The 22643-nt window shown below is 44.9% G+C and overlaps 1 protein-coding gene across 2 annotated transcripts; it reads right to left on the bottom strand.

Moving 5' to 3' along the window:
* Positions 1 to 255: 255 nt before the first annotated feature.
* LOC118376327 (inactive phospholipase D5) lies at positions 256 to 19537 on the bottom strand. 2 transcript variants are annotated; one of them, XM_052527822.1, is made up of 10 exons: positions 19351 to 19537; positions 6245 to 6381; positions 5792 to 5975; positions 5419 to 5527; positions 4465 to 4592; positions 3587 to 3784; positions 2377 to 2528; positions 1887 to 2052; positions 1520 to 1610; positions 256 to 1308 (listed from the first exon to the last, which is right to left on the bottom strand). In XM_052527822.1, the coding sequence occupies exons 1-10, from the start codon at positions 19492 to 19494 to the stop codon at positions 1079 to 1081; spliced, it is 1539 nt and encodes a 512-aa protein (XP_052383782.1). In that variant the 5' UTR covers positions 19495 to 19537; the 3' UTR covers positions 256 to 1078. The 2 variants fall into 2 exon arrangements, with proteins under 2 accessions (XP_052383782.1, XP_035618933.2); XM_035763040.2 differs by lacking the exon at positions 19351 to 19537 and adding an exon at positions 12653 to 13010 and having other exon boundaries at positions 257 to 1308.
* Between the last annotated feature and the right edge of the window lie 3106 nt (positions 19538 to 22643).

The raw sequence follows: 22643 nt of genomic DNA on the forward strand, positions 1-22643 counted from the left end.
TTATATTTAAAACAGCTAAATTCTCTCTCAGCTTCATGGCAAACTGTGTAAATAGTAGACAATTTGCTTTAAAACTGCAACATTTTCTCATAGCCTCATGACAAAATGTGTAGAGTAACATTATAAAACATAGATTTTAGGCATGAAGTTAACTGTCCCCCCCCCAAAAAAAAATACAGCCCTGATGGGAAAAGTAAGCCCCATGATTAATTTCCTACACTTCTCCCCTTTACTAGGCCGAAGTGGTGGCCATTATATCCTTTGTTTTCTGCTACTTCCAGTTGGAATTGTTTCAGAACAGTGGAAATAAGGACGAGGTATTGTTTTTATTACAGGCAAGTATAAAATAAGTTCACATTATATTATGGATCAACAAGGCGAAACTGTATCATAAATGTATCATAAATATAATGTACATTCCATGTATGTTAATGAATCATTCCTACTTACATAGGCCTACTGGCTTCTGTATAATGATAATCTTCTGCTTTAGGTTAAATTATCCTCTTGTCCTTGAGCGTGTGTGTGTACTGAGAAGGAAGGGGGGCAGTTCCCCCAAAAGGCATGCCATGCAATTGCACACAGGTAACATCGTACCAGTTATATTGTCATTTGTTTGTATGACAATAAGTCTAGAAAGTGAGGTCGTCTCCATGTAAGCATGTGAAATATAATTAAGGCAAAGCATTTTATGTTAACTATGATTTTTTTTTGTGGTTATATATATAATTAGAAAAGGTTAAAATACTGAGGTATTCTTGTCAAACTGAATGCATAATCAGATAATACAAAATGCATATATATTTCAGTGTGTGTAAATGTAGAGGTCCTTAAAGAAATGACACCATTAGAATAGTCGTTTATGTTCAACCTCCATGCCGCTCATGCATATAACAGTCCACATAACCAGATTTGTGCATCTTCAGGCTAATCCATATTTGGCCGTCATCAAACCTTGCGTCCGTTTAGCTCCTAGTGAATACACCCTTGTTTCATGACAAGTTAAAGGGAAAGGTGTGCTGATAGTTTATTAACAGGGGTCGTTCATTCAAGGTCTCTTTGCCCTCCTTGTTATCCGTCAGACTCTGGCCCTCTGGTTGTTGTGGAGGTTCCTGTATTTGCTACCCTCTGGAGTCCTGTTACTGGCCTGTAGGGTTTTAGCGTAGTGCGAATGCCAGTCTCTCTCGAATACAGCCTTCACCTGTTCCAGGATTGTGGCGCCCCTCTCCTTGAGAGTTTGTGTTGGTTTGATGACGAGTCCGGTCCCAGCGTTATAGGCAAACTCACTCCCCACCCAGTCGTGATTACCTGAGGAAATAGAGCAAGGTACTGCATTCCAAACTAGCTCTAGGGAGTGCTGAATTGTGGTTGACCTTTTGCTAATCTCCAAAATGAGTGTGTGTGTGTGTGTGTGTGTGTGAAGAGTAAAGGTTAATACATATTGTATGTCTTCTCCGTATAAATAATTGTATAATCAATGATACAGTAGATTCCCAGTGACTGGATCTGGATCACTGACCTATGTACACAGCACTGTCGGTCACCATGTACTTATTGTGGTTGACTCCTGGTTGACTATTAGCCATCTGCTCCCTCCTGCTAAAAAACTTCTGCAGGAACAGAAGATTAAAGTCATAAAACCAAATCGATATCCACCGCAATAGAGGCAATGCTAGTGCACTGTACGGCTTCAAGTTGCTTTAACACTCAATGAGCCATCATACATCTGAATTCCTGAGCCACTTTAATTCAGTCCAAGATCAATGTTCTTAGACCTCACAAGTAGTGATTGTGTAAAACCAGCTACAGTACATGGTATTTTGGAGTGTAATATACAGTACATCTCTTTAATAGGCATTTCACAGTCTTTCTTTTCATTCACTCACCACTTCTAGGGAGCAGTTGGTCAGCTCCATGCACAGTGACTTGAGGGACATAATGAAGTTGAAGGTGAGCGGGTGGGTCTGCTTCCAGAAACTGATGAGCATGCGAACTTTGACCCCTCGCAGGACCACAGCCTCACGTATCATCTCATCGATAGGAGACCAGTATCTGTGTCGGTGGAAGGGTCACAAAGTCATGGGAGATGAGATGTACAGCAGAGGACCACTGGGTGTTAGAAGAACACTTTGAGCCACAATCCTTCATGTGTGTTTCAGCCAATGGCATCCCTGCCACATGGTTTGCTATAAAGCGGAGGGTTTGGGCTCTCAAATTCAGAAATCAAGGCACGGATGCAAACTACGGCTGCACTCAGATTGCAGAAGGTATAGCTACAGCTTGTATGACATATACGTGGTATGTCATTGGTCCGACTATAATGAGCACATTGTGAAAAGATGAATAGGCTTATTATCGGACATTGGGAAGCATCACCTTGAAACTAAAGACCCTCCAGACCTTCTGGTGAGTAGGGGAAGGTAGTCTGTGACAGAGATGTAGATGAACAACTTGGCCTCCTGCATCACATGCTGTATGACATCTATGTCCTTGGCCCGATCCTTAGGACAGAAGAGGTCAGGAGAGGTCTGAGGAGGGAAGGAGGGAACCAAGAAAGCCATCACAATTAAGATGAGAACACACATTCAAATGATTCAATTTGACTCGTTTCGATTGCAGGTTATATTGAAGACTGTCAACTGTTTCAATAAGTAGAGCTTCAGCGTTTCATAGCTTCACTTTATTACTGCCTTCTATGTGACAGCCAACGCCCCCTTTTAGCCTATATTTCACACTTTCAAAACAAAGGTTATTTTCCAATTTCCCATTTCCTACATTTTAAGCAGTCTCAATACTTAATATAGTCTGAGACGTAGGGGGGGAGTAGCGGGTCGAAACGAGGACGGACATAACCCCAACATGCGTCATTGTCAGAAGTGAGCTGAGGGGAGCGGAGGCAGAGGAGGAGGACAAGGTTTTGCCAACAGCAGCATCACAGTAGGACGCCGTACCATCATTACTTCCTGTTATGATGATGAATGTGTTCTCTGTAGCTGATCAACACATCATCCCTCGGGGGATGGAGAGATTCATTACTGTCAAATTAGACGCTGGCGCGTCGAACGGAGACGTTTCATTTGTTTCTCTGCGTAACATTTACATGATTAATCACCCGGGTGAGCGTCGGTTGAATAATTGATAAAGCAATCTGTTCGGGGTAGGTTAGGTTAGGGTTAGGGTTAGTTAGGGTTATTTAAGGTTAGTTAGTGTTAGAGTTAGTTAGTGTTGGTTAGGGTTAGGGTAAATTAGGATTAGTTAGGGTTAGGGTTAGGGTAAATTAGGATTGGTTAGGGTTGGTTAGGGTTAGTTAGGGCTAGGGTTAGGGTAAGTTATGGTAAGTTAGGGTTAGGGTTAGTTAGGGTTAGGGTTAGTTATGGTTATTCTACTCCATTTCAACAAGAGTGTAGAAACATAACTCCAAAACTCCTATAGCAAGACAATGTTATAGCTTGTAGACCAGTGGTGGCTGGTGTCACTATACATCGGAGGACAGGCTCATTGTAATGCCCGTCCTCCGATTCCTCCCTCCACCAGCCTCCGCTGATCTGCTCTATGTAATACATAGTACATAATAACGAATCCTCACCGACACATAAGCGGTAACCTCTGTATCATTGAGGTACAGCGTTACGGGGCTGTCCTTGCCGTAGAGGGCCGTGACTCTCTTAGACCAGATAGAAGGGATGTAGTCTCTGTACTGGAGCTGCCAGTAAAAGGAGAAGACCCTATGGAGGTCTATAGCCAGACAGCTGCAGTTATAAACCACCACCCCCAACTCCTTCCTCTGTGGAGAGATGCAGGGAAGAGACGGAGGGAGAGGAGGAGGCAATGTGGTTGACAGTCTGGTTATTAAAGAGAGAATGAGTGTGTTGACTGGGCGGCTGAGAGACTCCTCAAACAGACTAGTTATATGCACTATAAGTGAATACTTGTCTGATGAACACATTGTTTGTTTCAGTGTTTGTGGAGTATATACCTGTTTATTTCAGCTGACAAAGACTGCTGACAGCTCATTATTGCATGTACAGGACCTTGAGACATTTCTGTTCTCTGCCGACATTTCTGCTAGAGTGTGTAGATTTCTGTTGTCTTGCACTGTGTGTGTGTTTGGTTGTGTGTGTGCGGTTGTGTGTGTGTGTGTGTTTTGACTCCTCATTGGCCAATATGTTAATTACATTCAATGGGAGTTCTACCACCAGCTGGCATTAGGGCATGAAAGTGCCAGGTAATCACTTCTCTAATCACTAATGGACTAGATCAGGGTTTGCCAAACCCGGTCCTGGGGCCCACCCTGGGTGTATGTTTTGGTATTTGCCCTAACACCACACAGCTGATTCAAATAATCAAAGGTTGATGATGAGTTGGTTGTTTGAATCAGCTGTGCAGTGCTAGGGAAAAAACCTAAACATGCACCCAGGGGGGATCCAGGACCGAGTTTGGGAAACCCTAGTCTAGAACTGGTACCTTGGACAGTGATCTCCAGTCCATGCTGGCACTGCCAATGAACACATGCCTCCTATCAACAACCCAGAAATTGGAGTGCAGTCCGCCTCTGGTCAGAGCTGACATATTCACAAAGCGAACCTCGGCACCTGAGGGGGAAAATGAAGTCAGGGAAGAAGAATACTGAAGGAGGCAGTAAAGTGCCTTGCTGAAGGGCACAACCTCCAAACAAACATTTAGGCTTCTAAGGCCCTGTCTCTATTGGACCTTTAAATCACGGCCACATTCGAGAAGAAAGGCCAATGTGGCCTGTGGCTGACAGAAAGACGTACAGGCAGCCTTGAAGCCCAATTTGACAAGGAAGCAGTGAAGTTGGATCCATTTGCACATTCATGTTGTTTGACCTTGTGGACTCAAGTTTGCCGGAGAGCTCAAGGAGTGAGAGTGGAGCTCATACTGTGATGGATGTTATAGAAAACGTTGTACAAACTGGGGGGTTCGAGCCCTAAATGCTGATTGGCTGACAGAGGTGGTATATCAGACAGTATACCACGGGTATAACAAAATGTTATAGAAAGTGCTGTATCTGCTTTCCTTTAGATAAATATGAGACACTGTAGTCTACAGATGTAGGGTCTAAATTTGAGTAAGTTTGCTACAGCGGGAAAATAATCCTGCAGCAAGAGGAAATTTGAATTATTATTTGGATTATAATTAATGGAGGGGTTGATATATTTTTTGTTAGGGCAAATTCAAGTCTGAATTATCAACTTTAGAAGCCTTTTAAAAACTCAAATTCACTACAAGTTTGCATTTCTGCCGTGCAGGAAAATTCTCAAAGACAAAATAGTGATTCAATTAAGATCTTACATCCGTATGCATAATTGGGCACACACAGTACTATAGGCCATCAATGAATAATACATTGCTGTTTTTGTATATTATGTGGAGTGATATGAAGGAAGTGTCACTTACCATGCTCTGTTAGTTTCTGCAGTTCAGCAGAGTCTGTGAGACTGCTGGCAATCTTCAATTTAATCTCCCGAGTCTTGAGGTTGAGCAGTCTCTGGAACAGAAGCTGGCCCTGAGACATAAAAGGATATGTACAGTATGACTGTTATTATTCCCTCTGCTCTGTGAATGTCCTTATCCAAAGACTGTTGCAGGTTTTGTGTGGCTTACTATCAATTTCTGCTGCTGGGCGCACTGCTGATATAATGGAATCGCACTTTGCCAAAGTAGAATATTTGTTTTATATAGTTTTATAGTTTGCGATATATGATGATGATGATGAAGAAGAAGTAGAATAAGATGAAGAAGTAGAAGTGGCATTCTTGTTACATGATACCTGTGTGTCAGAGTTGGGCCATGTCTCTTGGTCCCATGAGTTGAGGTTCCAGACGGGAGATACCACCTCCACTGAGTGCTTGGCCTGGTCCAACAGGCTGTTGAGGCCTGTGGAGAGGGGAACGTGGGTTGTACCATCTACGGAAAGGGGGAGGTCCTCCGGAATGTTCTCCACAAGGACAATGCTGATGAGAAAGCATACAGTTTTAATCGTCATTTCACATCTCTGAAATCGATGATGCCGACATCTATGGTCTATGTTTACGATAGCATCTTAGGGTCTTGGAAGATTTTGACTCCTGTCCATATGACAATGTTGTAGGCTATATCTATAGATGTACTTGTTACAGATCGTTAGCCCTGCATACGGTTTAGGACCTTTGTAATGACTTTCATTTAGCTAGCGCAAGTATTTGGTTCTGGGTTCGTTGATTATAGTTCCTGTACCTCTTACCGACAGTGTCTGTTACAGTTCTCTTCTGTGATTCCGTCCTCGTCCTCCCCCCAGACGTCTACCGCGGAGAAGGTGAGAGCCACCAGCACAGCGAAGCAGCACAGCAGAGCAAAGATGGCTATGCACTTCTGCTGAGACTGGAAGACAGGGAGGAACACACATCATGATCAGTAGACACCAAACGGAAGAAAATAGAATGAAATATGGATGACTAAAGTGGACTTCTGTCGGGACCGAAAGACAGAGAGACAAACACAACACATCAAATCAAGGTTGTGTTCATTAGGCAGCAAACAGACTGAAACATGGATGGACAGCCTGGACTTGTCCAATGAGAAAGGGTAATTTTTGTTTTCTGTTGCAAAATACTTAGATATGGTGTGCCCTAATGAATACGACCCTGGAGGTATCCAATAGGTAGCACAAATACTTGTTTTCCATTGTAAAATAATTTAAAATGTATGCCCTAAAGAACATGATCCACATCAACCCAGTAATCAGTTGTAACGTTTCCTGAGTGTAATTAAAAGGAACCTCAATGGAGATATTGAATGCACCTCAACCTAAATCTCAATCTGTCCCCTTGTAATTTGTTTACATCTCAGATTATGACTAATAGAAATGCAGCCAAGGGAGCAAAACTAACCGTTTATGAGAGGAACCTCAATGGATTTACTAAATGCTCCTCAATCTCTTCTTTCCTGATTAGGACTAATCTCAGCCAAGAAGCAAAACTGACAAGATGAACTATTGACAAGTCCATTAGGTCTCAGGTGTTACACAACAAGAAAATCATCCTTCATTAGATTTGAATATCAATCATCAATACAATTGATCAGCAGTCAGGATTTAACGAATCAATAACCCAACTAGAACGTCATTGGACTGTGTAGTCAGACATCAGATGTGACAAAGGAAGGTATGGTCCATATTTAAAGCAGGCATTGAGAGTGTGTGGCCGGACATTGGAAGTAATCAATTCTCATTAGAGGCTGCGAAGCACATTTCCTCGGCTGCAATCCTCCGGTGGCTAGCTCCAGGCATTCCAAATGAAATGGGCTGAGAATGGACGATGCTAGCTTACGGTCTAATGGTAATATATTGAATATTGATGGTGGATGTCCTATTCTAGATATCCTGCCATCCACCCACACACAATACAGTATATGCTGTAGTGGAACACTTGAGTTTAGGTTGGAGACGGAAGGCTGTTATAATGCTAAGAAGAAGCTGAGGGGACAAGTGAAGTGGAACAGTCTTCCTGTAATGAATACTCAGGGAGAAAAAGGTGTAGATTCCCGCGCAGAGCACGGCAGGTGTTTATTTCGCCTTCGTAGAAGGCAGGAATCGTTGTCAAAGGCAGGCAATGGTCATAAACAGGCAGGAGAAACAAAACTAGGACTGAAGGCTATAACTGGTTCTTACAAACGAGCTAGGAAAAGGCTTCATCAAAATGAACAGTACCTCACTGTAACGAGTTTCCTCCTCTTCTTCCGAAGAGGAGAGGCGAAACGGATCAGAGGACCAATACGCGGCGTGGTAATTTTCCATGGTACTTTTTAATGCTATAAGGTACACATGAACAAAACTAACAAAACAAGAAATGTGAAACTCAAAACAGTCCTATCTGGTGCACACACAGAGACAGGAACAATCACCCACAAACACACAGTGAAACCCAGGCTACCTAAGTATGATTCTCAATCAGAGACAACTAATGACACCTGCCTCTGATTGAGAACCATACTAGGCCGAAACATAGAAATTCCCAAAACCTAGACAAACAAACATAGACTACCCACCCAACTCACGCCCCTGACCATACTAACTAAACACAAAACACAGAAAATAAAGGTCAGAACGTGACAGTACCCCCAAAGGTGCGGACTCCGGCCGCAAAACCTTGACCTATAGGGGAGGGTCTGGGTGGGCATCTGTCCGCGGTGGCGGTTCTGGCGCGGGACGCGGACCCCACTTCACCATTGTCTTTGTCCGCCTCCGTGGCTTTCTCACCATGGCAACCCCTCTCAATGACCCCACTGGACAGAGGGGCAGCTCGGGACAGAGGGGCAGAAGCTCTGGACAGAGGGACAGGGCTCTGGACAGAGGGACAGGGGCTCTGGACAAAGGGACAGGGGCTCTGGCGCCTCTGGGCTGAGGCTGAGGGCTCTGGCGCCTCTGGGCTGAGGGCTCTGGCGCCTCTGGGCTGAGGGGCTCTGGCGCCTCTGGGCTGAGGGGCTCTGGCGCCTCTGGGCTGAGGGGCTCTGGCGCCTCTGGGCTGAGGGGCTCCGCCTCTGGGCAGCGGCGCCGGACAGGCGGGACGCTCCGGCAGCGGCGCCGGACAGGCGGGAGGCTCCGGCAGCGGCGCCAGACAGGCGGGACGCTCCGGCAGCGGCGCCGGACAGGCGGGACGCTCCGGCAGCGGCGCCGGACAGGCGGGAGGCTCCCGGACAGCGGGAGGCGCAGCAGCGACAGGCGGGAGGCTCCGGCAGCGGCGCCGGACAGGCGGGAGGCTCCGGCAGCGGCGCCGGACAGGCGGGAGGCTCCGGCAGCGGCGCCGGACAGGCGGGAGGCTCCGGACAGGCGGGAGGCTCCGGCAGCGGCGCCGGACAGGCGGGAGGCTCCGGCAGCGGCGCCGGACAGGCGGGAGCACCTGCAGAGAGGAGACAGAGAGACAGCCTGGTGCGTGGAGCTGCTACAGGAGGCAGCGGCGCCGGACAGGCGGGACGCTCCAGCAGCGGCGCCGGACAGGCGGGAGGCTCCGGCAGCGGCGCCGGACAGGCGGGAGGCTCCGGACAGGCGGGAGGCTCCGGCAGCGGCGCCGGACAGGCGGGAGGCTCCGGCAGCGGCGCCGGACAGGCGGAACGCTCCGGCAGCGGCGCCGGACAGGCGGGAGCACCTGCAGGAGGAGACTGAGAGACAGCCTGGTGCGTGGGGCTGCCACAGGAACTACCAGGCTGGGGAGACTTTCAGGAGGCTTGGTGTTAGGAGGAGCCTGAAAGACCGGGCTGTGGGGAGCACTGGAGCTCTGTTGCGCAACCTTGGCACCACTTCCCCAGGCTGGACAACTACTCGAGCCCGGACCCTCCAGAGTGCAGGCACAGGTTGAACCGGGCTGTGGGTAAGCACGGGAGATCTAGTGCTTACTACACGCACCTCTCCCCTAGGCTCCACTCCCACAGTTGCCCGGTACGAGCGGGAGCGCAGGCAGAGGACGCACTGCACCCTCCCAGCACCCCGGAGACACAGCACGCAGAGCCGGCGCAGGATAACCTGGACCAAGACTGCGTACCGGCGACCAGACCCGCTGAGCAGGCACCATACGCCCTGGCTCAATGCCCACACTCGCATGGCACTCTCGGGGGGCTGCCCTATAGCGCACCGGGCTATGGACACGCACTGGCGACACCGTGCGCTCAACCGCATAACACGGTGCCTGACCAGTAATGCGCTGCTTATCATAAGCACGAGGAGTGAGCTCAGGTCTGCTACCTGGCTTAGTACCACACCTCGTGTGCCCCCCCCAAAAAAAAATTTGGGGCTGCCTCTCGTACCTGTCGCACTGCCGTGCTGGCTCCTCATATTGCCGCCGCTCAGCTTTCGCTGCCTCCGTGGCTTTCCTAGCTGCCTCCACCTGTTCCCATGGAAGGCGATCCTTTCCCGCCAGGATCTCCTCCCAGGTGTAGCAACCCTTGCCGTCCAATACATCCTCCCATGTCCATTCCTCCTGTGATGCTGGCCGCTGTTGTTGCTGCTGCTGCTGCTGTCGTCGCTGTCCTTTACCACGCCGCTTGGTCCGATTGTGGTGGGTGATTCTGTAACGAGTTTCCTCCTCTTCTTCCGAAGAGGAGAGGCGAAACGGATCAGAGGACCAATACGCGGCGTGGTAATTTTCCATGGTACTTTTTAATGCTATAAGGTACACATGAACAAAACTAACAAAACAAGAAATGTGAAACTCAAAACAGTCCTATCTGGTGCACACACAGAGACAGGAACAATCACCCACAAACACACAGTGAAACCCAGGCTACCTAAGTATGATTCTCAATCAGAGACAACTAATGACACCTGCCTCTGATTGAGAACCATACTAGGCCGAAACATAGAAATTCCCAAAACCTAGACAAACAAACATAGACTACCCACCCAACTCACGCCCTGACCATACTAACTAAACACAAAACACAGAAAATAAAGGTCAGAACGTGACACTCACAAAGGCACAAACAGAATGAACGGAACTAAATATGGAGCTGATGAGACCAGGTGAGTAACAAACACAGGTGAAATCAATCAACACAAATTAAAGACAGGGCTACGTTCAAGAACACAACAAAACAGAACACGAGGTTGACTAAGAAAATAAATACAGAACCTTACACTTCCAAACCAAACTGAAGGCAAATTTGATTCACAGTAAAACTATGTTTAAAGGAAAGAAAGAAGGAAAACACTGTTCTATTGAAGTAAAAGAACAGGGGCTTCGGTATGTAGGGCTTTTCAACAGCTGCCCTACGCCCGCCTGAATTGTTCAGGCGCATCAGAGCTGAAAGGATTTTGCTCAACCTTAAACAGGCTACTTTGCTGTATTTGAGACCGTGTACTACTTTATGGGGTCTTTTTGTTGTCTGTTTACAATCCTTACTTAGTGTTACAATACATACATTGCACTATGTGTAGTAGATGTAAATGACATGTTTAATAGTGTAAATGTTTTATAGCAACTTCGGTTGCAGACGTGGGGGGAACATCATTATTGTATATTTTTTTGTATATATATATTTTTTTTTTACCCAGTCAGATAAACACTCTAAACAACCTACGCGATCACTCGGAGGCATGCTCATGGTCCCAAAACACGCCGTTGCCTCGTTTTGTAGCACATTCCAATGATAAAACTGGGAGGGCAAAAATGCTAATTCAGAATGTTGGGGGGGGACATGCCCCAGTGAAAGTTGCACCCCTGAGTGTAGTAAGTATCTATTTTATACAACAGTATTGTGTCTTGAAGACACATCCCCTTGAGGGAAAGTAAAGATAACATTTTCCTTCTTCCTTCTCCTACGGGTTTGATGTATGTAGCTTTAATTGAGGGCAGATCTCTCAGATCTCTCAGAATACCGATCTCTCTTCTGAGAGGTATCCTCAAGAAGTCCCTATTTTATTTCTTCGTTTAGAAGTGCGGGCCGTCAGTTTTGTTTCGCTTAGCTCGACACTCCTGCAATCTCGTTCTCTCGGTTGCTTGGCCCTTTGGCACGACTGTTGACGGCGCCTGTATCAGTGTTGTGCTGTGTGTGGCTGTCACCATCACATTATCTATTCTCTTTCTCTCTTTTCTTCTCCCATTTTGTATTTGAATCAACATCCTCCCTTGGCCCCTGCCAGCTTGTCTACTGTCTTTGGGTGAGGGAGCTTTGCCCTCAACCCTTCTTCCACAACTGTAGTTTAAGATTCTATGTAGTCAAGAATTTGCCACCATTACAACCAATAACACTTCTGACAGCTAGATTGAGTATTTTCATCACCATCCCTCTCTGGCCCCTTGTCAGCTTGTTCAGTGCCTTTGGGTGAAGGAGCAGTGCAAATTTCGCCCTTTTTCCAGCAGCCTTTTAAAACTTCAAGCAGTCAGACATTTGCCATCATTCACAACCTATGAAACTTTTGCCAGTGAAGCAAAACAAAGACTGGTCGAAGTCAGAAAAAACAATATAACTTTTGACAGCTAGTGAAACAAAAAGTGTCACTCCTCAGCTATAACATGTTGAGAATGGCCAGTCCACATAGAAACAGATTGTCAAGTCAATTTCAAACCCGGGCCATCATCTACTCTTCGCCCTGTCTGTCTCCGGCGCTCATGCGGAAAGAAGGAAAAACAGCCCGGATGCACTTTGCACTCGTCTGTCGCGCCAAGGGAACGAGGGAACCGCTCCTCCCTTCAATGAATTTAGCCGAGTCAAAGACCTCGCCACGTTTCGCTGGTGTTAATACCCATAGGGAAATTCATCCGCAATAAATACAAGCCAGACCTGTCTGACCTTTCACAGAAAATATTCCGGCATAAACCCAGAATTTCATTTTCTGGTATCATTTTTAATTCCACAGCAACATGTTATTTAATTATGTAATTTATAAAACACTATTCTCTGTGACCAATTGTATCTGTATGCAACTAATTACAAGTAAAGCCTACTCTTCTGGATTTTATAATCAACCAATCAAATCTCATGATCAACCATTCAAATCGCAGCGAGAAAAGTTACGCAACCGAAATGAGCCAGTATGTTCTGTAAGAACATTAACACCCAATTCTGTATAATATAATGAATAATAATATACACAAATCATTCTAAAGAGTAAAAAAGGAAGGCGATGAATGAATACATCATTGATAAATCTCAAACTCACCTTCATAGGCTCCTGTGGCTGTGTAGTTGGTGCTGCCATGAGTCCTTTAAACTTCACACACCTGGTCAACTAACGGCTAATCACATTAGACATTCTTCAGTCTCAGTGACCTCGTAAACCACGACCCTGTCCTCGTAAACCATAACCATGACCCTGTCCTCATAGTGTCCCCTTGTCCTAATAATGCTGTTGCTCTGGTCCCGACGTGTGTGTGAGATGCGTGGTGTAGTCTGAGGTCTGTCCCGGTAAGCCCTGACATGGTCTCTCCACTTCCTCTCTGGCTCTTCCTTTGTGTGCTCTTCTACTCTGTCCACAGTGATAGTGTGAAAGTGTGTGTGTGTTTGGGTGTGTGTGTGGTCTCTCTACTACCCTCCACACTGACAGAGGCAGAGGGAGAGATAGAGTAGGAACAGGACTGTGCCCACCCCTTCAGTCCATACATCCAATGTGAAAGCTCTCTCCAAGCTGGGCTCCCTCCATTCCCTGCCTCCCTCCCTCTCTCCCCCCATTCCCTCTCTCCCTCCCTCCATTCCCTCCCTCCCTCCCCTATTCTTCCTTCCAACCCACTCCTCTCCCTTCCTTTCTTCCTTCTTACCTGCCCTGTGAATCAAAACTCAACCGGCAGAAAGCAAATGGACCTTGCTAGGGACGAGAATGAAATCCCCAAACATACCCACTGGGCACATACCCACATACCCACTGGGCAAAAACTAAAGAAACATACCCACTGGGCACATACCCACTGGGCAAAAACTAAAGAAACATACCCACTGGGCAAAAACTAAAGAAACATACCCACTGGGTATAGGGCAGAAACTAAAGAAACATACCCACTGGGCAGAAACTAAAGAAACATACCCACTGGGCAGAAACTAAAGAAACATACCCACTGGGCAGAAACTAAAGAAACATACCCACTGGGTATAGGGCAGAAACTAAAGAAACATACCCACTGGGTATAGGGCAGAAACTAAAGAAACATACCCACTGGGTATAGGGCAGAAACTAAAGAAACATACCCACTGGGTATAGGGCAGAAACTAAAGAAACATACCCACTGGGTATAGGGCAGAAACTAAAGAAACATACCCACTGGGTATAGGGCAGAAACTAAAGAAACATACCCACTGGGTATAGGGCAGAAACTAAAGAAACATACCCACTGGGTATAGGGCAGAAACTAAAGAAACATACCCACTGGGTATAGGGCAGAAACTAAAGAAACATACCTACTGGGTATAGGGCAGAAACTAAAGAAACATACCCACTGGGTATAGGGCAGAAACTAAAGAAACATGGGTACCCACCTACTGGGTATAGGGCAGAAACTAAAGAAACATACCCACTGGGTACAGAAACTAAAGAAACATACCCATAGGGCAGAAACTAAAGAAACATACCCACTGGGTATAGGGCAGAAACTAAAGAAACATACCCACTGGGTAAACCCACTAAAGAAACATACCCACTGGGTATAGGGCAGAAACTAAAGAAACATACCCACTGGGTATAGGGCAGAAACTAAAGAAACATATACCCACTGGGTATAGGGCAGAAACTAAAGAAACATACCCACTGGGTATAGGGCAGAAACTAAAGAAACATACCCACTGGGTATAGGGCAGAAACTAAAGAAACATACCTACTGGGTATAGGGGCAAAACATACCTCTGGGTATAGGGCAGAAACTAAAGAAACATACCCACTGGGTATAGGGCAGAAACTAAAGAAACATACCCACTGGGTATAGGGCAGAAACTAAAGAAACATACCCACTGGGTATAGGGCAGAAACTAAAGAAACATACCCACTGGGTATAGGGCAGAAACTAAAGAAACATACCCACTGGGTATAGGGCAGAAACTAAAGAAACATACCCACTGGGTATAGGGCAGAAACTAAAGAAACATACCCACTGGGTATAGGGCAGAAACTAAAGAAACATACCCACTGGGTATAGGGCAGAAACTAAAGAAACATACCCACTGGGTATAGGGCAGAAACTAAAGAAACATACCTACTGGGTATAGGGCAGAAACTAAAGAAACATACCCACTGGGTATAGGGCAGAAACTAAAGAAACATACCCACTGGGTATAGGGCAGAAACTAAAGAAACATACCTACTGGGTATAGGGCAGAAACTAAAGAAACATACCCACTGGGTATAGGGCAGAAACTAAAGAAACATACCCACTGGGTATAGGGCAGAAACTAAAGAAACATACCCACTGGGTATAGGGCAGAAACTAAAGAAACATACCTACTGGGTATAGGGCAGAAACTAAAGAAACATACCCACTGGGTATAGGGCAGAAACTAAAGAAACATACCCACTGGGTATAGGGCAGAAACTAAAGAAACATACCTACTGGGTATAGGGCAGAAACTAAAGAAACATACCCACTGGGTATAGGGCAGAAACTAAAGAAACATACCCACTGGGTATAGGGCAGAAACTAAAGAAACATACCCACTGGGTATAGGGCAGAAACTAAAGAAACATACCCACTGGGTATAGGGCAGAAACTAAAGAAACATACCCACTGGGTATAGGGCAGAAACTAAAGAACTAAAGAAACATACCCACTGGGTATAGGGCAGAAACTACCCACTGGGCAGAAACATACCCACTGGGTATAGGGCATAAAGGGCAGAAACTAAAGAAACATACCCACTGGGCATAGGGCAGAAACTAAAGAAACATACCCACTGGGCATAGGGCAGAAATTAAAGAAACATACCCACTGGGTATAGGGCAGAAAATTAAAGAAACATACCCACTGGGTATAGGGCAGAAACTAAAGAAACATACCCACTGGGTATAGGGCAGAAACTAAAGAAACATACCTACTGGGTATAGGGCAGAAACTAAAGAAACATACCCACTGGGTATAGGGCAGAAACTAAAGAAACATACCCACTGGGTATAGGGCAGAAACTAAAGAAACATACCTACTGGGTATAGGGCAGAAACTAAAGAAACATACCCACTGGGTATAGGGCAGAAACTAAAGAAACATACCCACTGGGTATAGGGCAGAAACTAAAGAAACATACCCACTGGGTATAGGGCAGAAACTAAAGAAACATACCCACTGGGTATAGGGCAGAAACTAAAGAAACATACCGAACTTGGGTGGCTGCAGTCTTTGACAATTTTTCGGACCTTCCTCTGACACTGCCTGGTATAGAGGTCCTGGGTGGTAGGGAGTTCGGTCCCAGTGAAGTACTGGGCCATGCGCACAACCCTCTGTCGGATACGGTGCAGTTGCTCTACCAAGAGGTGATGCAGCCAGTCAAAATCCTCTCAGTGGTGCAGCTGTAGAACATTTTGAGAATCTGAGGGCCCATGCCAAACCTTTTCAATTGAATTCCAGCACTGATTCATTGCACTGGTTCAGAGCAGCCTGTTCAGACTGTAATTCTCCAACAGGGACGTCATTATCTTCTATGCGCTGTCTTTGGCCCACTCACCCACACTAGAGACTGATTAAGACTACCTCAGCTGTACAAGATGCTACTATTGCAGAGGTCTCATACTGTATACAGTGGAGCTCCACTCAACCACAGACAGACATGTCTGTTGTGCTCCAGTGGTTACAGCCTGTGGGAGTGTGACTTCTCTGTGGAATGGAGAGATACAGATGTAGGATCTGAATTTGAGCCAGTGTGCTACAGCAGGAAAAGAAACCCTTATGTTTGGCATTTAAATTTTTTTTTGTTGCTTAAAAGAGAGAAGTTAAATAAAGTTTGGAGCTCGATCGACACTATTTAAAGCAGGCATTGCGTGTGTGTGAGGTGGACAGTGAAAGTAATTAATTATCATTGGAGGCTGCGAATCACATTTCCTCGGCTGCAATCCTCCGGTGGCTAGCTCCAGGCATTCCAAATGAATGAGCTGAGAATGGATGATGCTAGCTTACGGTCTAATGGTAATTGATGGTGGATGTCCTATTCTAGAGATCCTGCCGTCCTCCCACACACGATACAGTATATGCTGTCGTGGAACACTTGAGATTAAGTATTTCAAATACTTGACCTGTGTCTGATGGAGCTTGCCTAGCTAAATGGAATTTATACAATAGTCCTAAAAATCCTCAGCCACAAAAGAGTGATCAAATGAAGATCCTACGTCTGTAGGGGTCTTGTACTATATGGTCAGTTTAGAATGAGGATGAAGATCACAAGTCATTGACAGGGAACTGAATTTCCTACATCTCTATTCTGACCCTCATGTGTCATCAGAATGCTATAATATATTCTCTTTACTCACTTGTACAGGCGCTGTCGTGAAGGTGATCCAGGTACTTGTGATAGAGGTCACACAGGTACACAGTTTCTCACCTTCACACATAATACCATGACTCATTCGCACGTTCTAAAACAGGAACAGGAACAGGAAATAGGTGTTTGTGTGTCCGGATGTCAGCATGGTTTCCTGGTGAGGGTCAATGTCTGTGATGTGCTGAGTGGACCGTCGGGCACTAGTGCCATGGGAGACTGGCGCCGTGCCCACGGGATAGAGAGAAAGAGAGAGAGAGAGAGAGAGAAAGAGAGAGAGAGAGTGAGAGAGTGTGGGAGAGTGAGAGAGCAGACAGTCGAGCTGGAGTGAGCTGACGTTGAAGAATGACCAACGTTTTAATACGGGCAGGAAGTTAAGGTGGGTTGAAAATATAGATGAATTACAGATGCAGGACCTTAATTTGATCACTCCTTTGTTGTTGAGAATTTTCCCGGGCAGCAAAAAAGGCTAACTTGTAATGTATTCAAGGTTTAAAAAGGCTTCTAAAGTTTGTAATTTACACTTAAAAATATCAGACTTCCCCTAAAGAAAAATGTATCAACCCCTACAAAACATTTACATGAATTACAATCCACATAATAATTCACATTTCCTGTTGCTGGAGGATTATTTTCCTGCTGTAGCAAACTGGCTCAAATGTAGATCCTACATCTGTAGAAGCTGCCGGTCCACAAAGTCTCTGTCTATAGCTGGAGACTCTATCTTACCCTGTAGCTGCTCGGCTTTCCCAATAATCCATTTATTGTAATGCAGCACTGCGTGATCCATACACCAGCCCAATGATTAGTGTGCGGGGTTGAGTTGGGTCTGGGCTGCATAAAGGAACAGTAGAGTGTGTAGTGTAACAGACAGACCTCGGGGCTTCTGAGGACAGACTGTACATAACAGTACTAGAGTAGCATGTCTCCCTGTTCCGGCATCACATTTCAGGGCAGATCTCAACTCACCAGAACTGGGTTCAAATACTTGACCTGTGTCTGACTGAGCTTGCCTAGCTTAAATTGAACTAATACAATAGTCCTAAAAATGTAAACCGTTCCCATCTGGCACTGCAGGCAGGCTCAAGCAAACACTGAAACTATATTTAAAAAAAAAAACATTATTTGAACCCAGGTCAAGTACATAACAGTTACTATTGTGGCACATCTGTCACTTCCCTTCAGACATGAGATGTCAAGGCAGGTGTCTGCTGTACTCAGTATACTTAAAGCAGGCAGATCTCCCAGTCCCGTTCCACCCCCAACCATTAAATATTTACGCTCAATTTCAGCTAAAAAGCTCACTGCCTCTGAGAGGGCAGGCTTAGAGGGAGAGGAAGTCTCTAGCCTACGGTGGAGGAGTTCAGACTAAGTCTGTGTAACCCTAACGCAAGGTAAAAACACATGACTCCCTTAACTTAAACACTAACGTAGAAAATAGTTGAGTTTTGGCAGTGGGCATTTCAAATGAAAAGAGAGAAGAAGTTCAAACAAATTTTGAAGCTCGATCGGCACTATTTAAAGCAGGCATTGTGTGAGGTGGACAGTGGAAGTAATCAATTCTGATTGGAGGCGTAGAAGCACATTTCCTCGGCTGCAATCCTCCGGTGGCTAGCTCCAGGCATGCCAAATGAATGGGCTGAGAATGGATGATGGTTAGCTCACAGTCTCTCCGTTATACCATTTCACATTCTATTCCCTTCCCGTTCGGGTCATTTCCCCTCTCAAGTAGTTCTTAATGCTTTTCTATAGACCCATCAAACTCACCAACAACTTCATTGAATCTTATTTATTTTCTTTTTTTACAGTAGCTTCCTCCTCATCCTCAAATCAAATCGTACCGGTCACATACACATGGTTAGCAGATGTTAATGCGAGTGTAGCGAAATGCTAATATATTGAATATTGATGGTGGATGTCCTATTCTAGAGATCCTGCCGTCCTCCCACACACGATACAGTATATGCTGCAGTGGAACACTTGAGTTTAGGTTGGAGAGGCTGTTATAACGCTCCATTGTATGGCATTTGAAAATAAAGTATTATCATTTCATATAGTGTCACATTTTGACTTGAGGACAGCTGGACTAGGCCCCATCTCTTTGATCGTCACAGCACTTGGCAAACTGGTTCCTGCATGAATATTTCAATCAGCTTACATTCATCTGAATGTATTCCCTGTGGATATCCTGTCCCAAATCAATTACATTTCATCCAAGTTGAGTGGATTGAATCCTTGGGTTAGACAAGAGATCGAAGTCAACTGTCCCTCAAATCATTCTCAGCCAGTAGCCCAGCCAAACCTGTCTTCAGCCTCTAACCCCTACTAACACTACTGTACATTCTTCTGGAATCTCCCCAACAACTTCCCCCAGTGTGTATAAGGTGTGTTTAAGTGTGCGTTCAGGGTACTCACATGTTCCAGCTTCTCTTTGCTGCGGAGCCAGATGGTTGCAGAATAGTCCTGTTGCTGGATAGCACTGTTGGCGTAGATGTCTGAGAGGTGTGGTGCGTGGAGGGGTTCCCCTCTACCCCTCATCCCATGGCCTCCTGATGCCATGATGCACACACACACACACACACACACACACACACACACACACACACACACACACACACACACACACACACACACACACACACACACACACACACACACACACACACACACACACACACACACACACACACACACACACACACACACACACTTAAGAGCTCCTCTTCTTCTCTTCTGGCCTCTTTCCTCCTCTAGACTCTATCACTGTCAGACTATAGCTAGTCAATGAGTGAGCCAAGCCCTTCTGAACCACCGTGGATCTGTAAGTGGGTGACTGTCTATAGCTCTTCAAACCCCTGAGGTTCTCTTCTCTCACTGGCTGTCTAAATGTCTGGCGTGCATATGGGCAGTGGGTGGGCTGGTTCCTCGTGGGAGGTGGGGCTCAACAGGGAGTGCTGCAGCAGAATGAGGTGGGAGACTGCCAGACCCACTTAAAGGCACTGAGTGAGTGAGGGTGAGCGTGTGCGTGTGCGTGTGTGTGTGTGTGTATGTGTGTGCGCACTACATTGAAATTAAAACAGAGGATCTTGCAGCAGTGAGGAAATGTATTTATCAGATGATAAATATAATATAGTATAGTACGTTTATCTCTGTTAGTCCAGTGGTGTCTGTATTACACTGCACCAGAGTGGGACACTAGTGGGTTAGCTAATAAAGTATTGATTTGACACTGCCTCAACTACATATAGACAGCTGTGATATTGCCTCTGCCTCCAACGGCATTTCATCGGTATATACAGTACGCCTTTTAGGTCATTATGTAGTTTCACAGTGCCGATATGACCACATACTGTAAGTCTTGAATGAATGGAGGTTGTATAAATACTGAAGCTAAGAGAAAGGAAAGTGTTCAGTGGCCCTTGAATGATTTATGTCACGGCTAGAGAACCTTTCCCCCACCAGAATGGATTTTGCACTGATTGTTCTAGTTCCATTACCTAAATTATGCAGCCATCATTGCATCAATACTGCACAGCTAACCTGATTCTTAATCGGTGAATTCTCCTATGGCAGTAGTTCCTATATAGCCTGTCAAAATGTACTTACTCACAAGCCTCCATCTCTCCACTCCAGGATGGAAATTGCAATATTTATGCCCTTACTTTTCCTCCAGTGTTTAGTGAACAGCATACTAATTCCTCCTCCTTCCCCACAGCCAGGTCTGCATTGGCAGACTTGCTGACACAGGACTTTTGTTTCTTTTTTTTGTCCTCCTCAAACCTTCATCAGTCGACCACAAGCAATAATAGTTAATTGATGGAAAGTATAGACTATGTAAATATAAACGCCCTATTGCACAGACCAGCTTGTTCGGTGTCGTACATCTTCGCCTAGTGAATGTGAGGAGACCAAGTGCCAAGTCATCATCGACTGACAGCTTCACTTTTTGATATCCATGTTATGCAAGATGAACCAAAGGCTTTGATACAGTATTCTACTGTGAGAAGTGTGTGTCAGTAACAGACAGAACGCAGCATAAAGGTCCAGGAATATCATAGAAAACCCATTTGACCGTTATACTTTATATAAACCAATATCCGTCGGATATGTAGAAGTATTGAGGTGCTGCCCAGGTCCCAAAGTCGTCACATTTGTCAAAACAAATCAAAAACTAGTCCAGTCTCTCTATGCACACTGACACTCCAACACACTCATAACATACACACACATTTATACTGACTCTACACACTCATAACATACACACACATTTATACTGACTCTACACACTCATAACATACACACACATTTATACTGACTCTACACACTCATAACATACACACACATTTATACTGACTCTACACACTCATAACATACACACACATTTATACTGACTCTACACACTCATAACATACACACACATTTATACTGACTCTACACACTCATAACATACACACACATTTATACTGACTCTACACACTCATAACATACACACACATTTATACTGACTCTACACACTCATAACATACACACACATTTATACTGACTCTACACACTCATAACATACACACACATTTATACTGACTCTACACACTCATAACATACACACACATTTATACTGACTCTACACACTCATAACATACACACACATTTATACTGACTCTACACACTCATAACATACACACACATTTATACTGACTCTACACACTCATAACATACACACACATTTATACTGACTCTACACACTCATAACATACACACACATTTACACTAACTCTACACACACATTTATACTGACTCTACACACTCATAACATACACACACATTTATACTGACTCTACACACTCATAACATACACACACATTTACACTAACTCTACACACACATTTATACTGACTCTACACACTCATAACATACACACACATTTATACTGACTCTACACACTCATAACATACACACACATTTATACTGACTCTACACACTCATAACATACACACACATTTATACTGACTCTACACACACATTTATACTGACTCTACACACACATTTATACTGACTCTACACACTCATAACATACACACACATTTATACTGACTCTACACACTCATAACATACACACACATTTACACTGACTCTACACACTCATAACATACACACACATTTACACTGACTCTACACACACATTTATACTGACTCGACACACTCATAACATACACACACATTTATACTGACTCTACACACTCATAACATACACACACATTTATACTGACTCTACACACTCATAACATACACACACATTTACACTGACGCTACACACTCATAACATACACACACATTTACACTGACTCTACACACACATTTATACTGACTCTACACACTCATAACATACACACACATTTATACTGACTCTACACACTCATAACATACACACACATTTACACTGACGCTACACACTCATAACATACACACACATTTACACTGACTCTACACACACATTTATACTGACTCTACACACTCATAACATACACACACATTTATACTGACTCTACACACTCATAACATACACACACATTTACACTAACTCTACACACACATTTATACTGACTCTACACACTCATAACATACACACACATTTATACTGACTCTACACACTCATAACATACACACACATTTACACTGACGCTACACACTCATAACATACACACACATTT

This window comes from Oncorhynchus keta, chromosome 10, assembly GCF_023373465.1.
Source record: "Oncorhynchus keta strain PuntledgeMale-10-30-2019 chromosome 10, Oket_V2, whole genome shotgun sequence".
NCBI classification, from domain to species: Eukaryota; Metazoa; Chordata; class Actinopteri; order Salmoniformes; family Salmonidae; genus Oncorhynchus; species Oncorhynchus keta.